We start from the raw sequence: 6,025 nt of genomic DNA on the forward strand, positions 1-6,025 counted from the left end.
CTATATACCTGACTGGATAATTTTTTTTTATAGTATCAGTATAATTTAGCATATTATAACAGGTTAGTTATTTTTTTATCAGATTATCAATGCGTATTATTATTTTTCTGGCTTTGAGATTGTTGTTACTACCTTTTTCTGTCTTTTTCTGGCTCTATTTGTAGATATTACTTGTTTCTATTGTTTCTTTTCATTCTTCTTGAACTGATGATCTCTCGAAAACAACATTTTTATATTCTCATATAAGGGTAAGGTTTGCATATATATTCCCATTTCAAGACTCCTCACTTATGAGATTCTACTGGATTTTTGTTGTTGTATCAATTAATATTATAGCAATTTATCAATAATTATCCTATAAATAACTTGATTGTATTAATATTTTTACGTTAATGCATAAAACTTAAACTTATTCATTTTTAATTAAATTATCAATTAAAGCCTATTATAGTGATTTATCATTATTACCTTATGAATAATCTTTATGTATAGATATTTTTATATCAAATGCTAATAGAATTTAAACTCATTAAACAAAATTTAACCTTTTTCATATATGAAAAGATCTTTACACAAATAGCTGGTCATATTTACTATTTATTTTTTTAGACATACACAAAGATTATATATTATACACTATTATACACACATAATACATGAACTATGCATATATTATACCTTCACATACTATTTTTAGTTTAAGCGATTGGGTAGGCGGCTATTTGAGTTAATTCTTCTTCTTGAAATTTGAAAATTTTAACTGATGATAGTTTTCTGGTGGCTACAGAGCAATACAAAACAGAGGAAAAAACAATGGAAGATTTTCAAGAAGAAGATATATGGGCTATTAATGTGAAGGAAAGAAAAGGTTATTCAGGTTCAGTAATGAAGAGGAAATTAGCCACTGCTCCAAAGGTGATTCCAAGAGCTAAAATTACACCAATGCACCAGCAATCATCAACTCCAGTTAATATTCCTGATTGGTCAAAAATTTATAACAAGAAAAAATCAAGTAGATTCTTGAAAAATGGTTCATGGGATAGTGATGAAAATGTTGAAAATATTGTTGTAGAAGATGAAGATTGTGATTATGATTTTGGTGATGGAATGGTACCACCACATGAATATATAGCTAGAAGAGTTGCAAGAAGTCAAATTGCTCCTTTTTCTATGTGTGAAGGTGTTGGGAGGACACTTAAGGGAAGAGATCTTAGCAAATTGAGGAATGCCATTTTAACCAAAACTGGTTTCTTGGAATAAATCAAACAATATATTAGGTGTAACAGCGCAGGTCCGGTAGTGATATTGTCTGCTCTGGGCATAGGCATCCACGAGTTTAAAATGCGTCACTAGTGTTTAAGATTTATTAACTTATATATCCAGCATCTCTCTTGTGTTTTGCCGATGTAAGACCCTTTCTAAAGTCTGGGATGTTACATTAGGTTCCATGCTTTTCTTATTTTTAAGAAAGTGATGTTTGGATTAGTTTGTTGGTATCTCAACTATATTACTGTGTACCTGCTCAAAGGTGGATTCCGAATTTTAACTTAATGGGTTCAAACTTGCATTGAGCTTATTAAACTATTAAAATTATGAGTTTAGATATAACATTCATATCTATATATAGAAAGCAAAATAGAAATTGTATACATGTGTTTACACTTTCATGAGGATTCTAAGACCCGATCATCCATCAAAGAAATATCCTAAATTGTATATGGTTTTTATATGATTGAAAAATAAATAAAATTCTAAATCAATTTTATTTATTACAAGAAGAGAAATGGGTGCATTGGTAATTAAAAAATATATAAATAATTTGTATAGTCTAGTAACTTTAACATTCACGCCAATAATAATTTTTAAAAATAATGGAGCAAAAAGAACAACAAGTAATTTAAATAAAAAGAATTTGGGAGATTTTGGATTAATTATAACAGATCAATGGGGTATTTTTAAAAGTTTGCTGATTGTAGGGGTAAATTTGATCCGATATAATGGTAGAGATAAATTTGGCCTGATAGTATAACGAAAGTTAAATGTAGACAATATATGAAATTAGAGGGGTATATTTGACCATTTTCCCTAAAATTATTCGGGCAGTATTGATTATTAATGTTGTATGATTCTTCAATCTAAGTTAGTCACTGTTGAGATTTTGGATTTTACCTTCCTATACTACATATGAAACTTTATTACTCTTCCTTATCAAGTTTTAACTTAATTACATGGTCATATATAATTTACCAATTATATACAAATTAGTTTTAAATTAGTACCTCTTTATATTAGGAATTGAATAAGGAATATCACTTATTCCCCCTCTCTCTCCCTCCGTCTCTCTCTCCCTCCGTCTCTCTCTCTATGTCTCTCTTTTTCTGTTTTCCCCAATTTTTCTTCCTTTGATGTTCTCCGTTTTTTATGCTTTCTTGTTGTATAGAGTTTCAATGGAATTCATCAATAGATTTCAATCGTTTTACTATTGAGTTTTAACTTAGCAATTTTCTTTCATGTTGCACAATTGATGTTCGAATTAAAATTGTCAATCAATAAATTTTGAAGGTGTTTGGTTCTCTACCATTGACAGCCATTAAAAAGTTTCGAAGTTTTGAATTCGAATTTGAGTTTTCAAAAACCATTCTTTGTTTGGATTGGGTATTGTTGCAAACAATTGAGGATATTCTTTGGAGTTTATATCTCAATTTTGAGGGTGTTTGGTGAAGATTAGACTTGATTTTGACCGAATTTCAGATTGAAACTCGAAGAAGAACACATGACATACAATATACTTATGAAATTGTATTAAAGTTGTATGTAAATTATTTTTAAGTTGTAGTAATATATTTTTTTATTTGAATGTTGTATAATGTATGAATCATTGTACATAAAGCTATTGATATGTATTAAAATTGTATTAAGAGAGAAAGTTTTGATTGAAATTTTTGAGAGTTAGAAGAACACATCACATATAAAATATATACAAATCATATACAAAATACATACAAAAAATATATTGTATAAAATTTGTATGAAAATTGTATTCAAGTTGTATGATGTTGAAGTTGTATTTAACTAGGTAAAAATGATGTATGAAAATTATAGATAAGTTGTATATATACTATATAATTATTTTGTATAAAATTTATTTTTAATTTATATGTTGTTGTAAATGTATCAAATTTGTATGAAATTTATTTAGAATAAAATAAAAATAACTTTTAAGTTGTATTATGTTATAGTTATTTTTTGTAAATAATGTTGGGAAAATAAAACAATAGCAAATTTTAAACCAAACAGTGTATGACGATGACAATTAAGGAAGTAAATTCTTGTAAAATTTATAAAGCCAAGTTTTGTTAAAAGCAATTAATTAAGGCGGAAGAATATTTTTGACAATTAGTATAAAAGCACTATCAGTATTGTCGTTTTCTTCATTTTCATAAATTGTGATCGCAATGAGGCAGCAGTGGTTGACGGTGACAATTACGGAAGCAAATTTAACTTTCTATTTTTACTAAATAAATGTTGGGAAAACAAAACAATAGGGGCTTGACGGTGACAGGGAAGCAAATACTTATATAATTTTAGTAAATAAATTTTAAATATTGTATAGGAAAAAGAAAAAAAAAATTCCTGTGTTATATGATCTCTTTATTCTACCGAGAAAGAGCCGTACTATATACTATTATTCTTTTTTCAATTTCTTTTTTGCTTGCCTTTTAATTATGGTCATATGTATGATAGTAAAAATTATCCTTTTCCTTTCTCTTTTTCTTTAGGACTAGTCTTAGTGTACGCGTTTTGCGCGTGTACCCTATATCAATGGATATGTATATTTTTAAAATAATATAAATATTATTAAATGAGCTAAATGAAAGGATTGGAATGTGAATTCATATCACCGACTCCAACTTGCTTGGGAATGAGGCGTAATTATTATTATTGTTATTAAACATAAATATTATTAAATAATAAGTTTGAGTTATATAACAAAAATCGAAGAAAAAGGTGTAAGTTCCTAAAATAAAAATAACATACGATTTAGCTAGCTCAATGAATGACCAAATCCTCCATACAAGACTCCTCATATGTCGTAATATGATTTCTGAGGACTTATGTAAAAATTTCATATAAAAATTAGTGTTGTTTTTTGTGACCTAATTCTGAAAATAAGTAACACAAATACTTTTACTACGTTTCTTCAAAGAATTGTCAAATAACACGAATTGAAGAATTTGAGCCCTTTGGACTTCAAAAAATTTGTGATTGATGAGATTGGCCTATATCTCCTAGAAAAAAGTGATAAATGACAATACAAAATCTTTAAATTGACTATATATTAATATTTGTCACAAAATAACTTAATATATTAATATAGGGAATTGTCAATTATTGAATTGAATGAATACAAAAGGAAAGAAAAATAATAATGATAATTTTTTTTGAATACTTTTAACTTATCTTTTTTCATCCTTGTTGCTCTAAGTTTGCACTTTTAACAATATGACCCTTAATAATATACTATAATTGATTTTGCTCTATTGTTTGATATTTTGTTTTTACAATCAATGCTCTTCTTGTGGAAATAAACCTCAAATTTTTTGTCAACTTGAAAACTAATTTTACTTATATGATAATTCTGGAAAAGAATTAAATTGAATTCTTATGCTGGAATATTAAAAGAAATAGTAATTTTTTGCGTACGACATCATGTTGTTGCAGTAGTATATAAGATATAGATAATTTTCAAACTCCTTTCATGCTCAAACAGTAATTTTTCTCCATTATTTTTTTGTATTTAGACACCACATTCAGAACAAATATTTATGTATCTACAAACATCACTTTTAATAGTAACAATATATAGAAACTTCCTCTTTGAATTATAAATGCCCTACAAGAAGAGTGAATGTCAAACATTTTTGGAAATCAAATTTAAGAAAAGAAAATGTAATATACTTTTATTTTCCCCAAATAATATCTATTTTAAAACCTTAAATATTAGGATTTCCTATATGATTCTAATAAAAAAATTTAATAATTAAAATTTTAGTCGATTTTAAATATTAAAAAAATATTTAAATTATAATTTTTCAAATGTGAATTTATATTCGAAGAATAAAAAGATCAATCAATATTCCAGAAATAGTGTCGAAAGAATTATAAATATGCTACATTGTTCAAATAAGAAAATTATTTCTATAAGGTACAACATTTTTTATTTAATAGTTCTAAATGTTAGGACTTACCATAAAGTTTAAAATTAAAATAAAAGTTACAGTAATGTTCTTTTTAATCTCAACATCCTAAATTTTAAGAAAAATTAGTGGGGACAGGTCACAGAATTAAGTCATATAATCATCGTCATTATTACCTGCCCGATTTCTCTGGTCATACGAAGTTTCTGAAAAGTAACTCAAATTTGCAAGGTGCCTCTTTCCCTATGCATTTGGAATTTCTCCGAACAAAATTTCGCCTGAACATAAATCTGAACGAAAATACTGTTCAAAATTCGAAAAATATTCCAGCAAAATATATTGAAGTTTCAGTATAATATACCGCTCCAGCATAATATGCTGGAAGTTCATACACAGGTGCATCAATCTCCAGTATATTATGCTGGACCGGTCCGTATTGTAGCAAAATAGTGACTATTTGTCAATGACATTGCAAACGTTAGCTATTCTGGCTAGCCCGTGCTATTTTTACCTTATTTATTGTTTCTCCTTTCGCAATTCAACTCTATGAAATTAATTATACGAGCAAATCATCTTGATCTCATGTCTGCTTTTCTTTTTCCTTAAACGATAAATAATTGAGTATTAGAATGAATTCATAGGAACGGATATAATATTTTAATTGATTTTAAATTCATAAATATTGGGACTTCATACTTAGTTCAAATAAGGAACGATTTAATAAGTAAAATTGTACTTAGTTGGCTTTAAATTCCTAAATATTGTAAGAAAGTTAGATATGTGATCCGGAAAAAAACTTAACCGTGCATAGTATTCCCTCCAGTAAT

General features: G+C 27.1%; 1 protein-coding gene across 1 annotated transcript; it reads left to right on the forward strand.

Annotated features, from left to right (window-relative positions):
* The first annotated feature begins 813 nt into the window (after positions 1–813).
* Positions 814–1,260, forward strand: LOC104094737 (protein S40-6-like). The gene has a single exon (XM_009600716.4). The coding sequence runs from the start codon at positions 814–816 to the stop codon at positions 1,258–1,260; it is 447 nt and encodes a 148-aa protein (XP_009599011.1).
* Positions 1,261–6,025: the final 4,765 nt, after the last annotated feature.

The sequence above is a fragment of the Nicotiana tomentosiformis genome, chromosome 9 (assembly GCF_000390325.3).
Source record: "Nicotiana tomentosiformis chromosome 9, ASM39032v3, whole genome shotgun sequence".
Lineage (NCBI taxonomy): Eukaryota > Viridiplantae > Streptophyta > Magnoliopsida > Solanales > Solanaceae > Nicotiana > Nicotiana tomentosiformis.

Bases quoted from the DNA above. Each gene is read 5' to 3' on its own strand.
- LOC104094737 (XM_009600716.4), top strand. From the start codon at position 814: ATGGAAGATTTTCAAGAAGAAGATATATGGGCTATTAATGTGAAGGAA.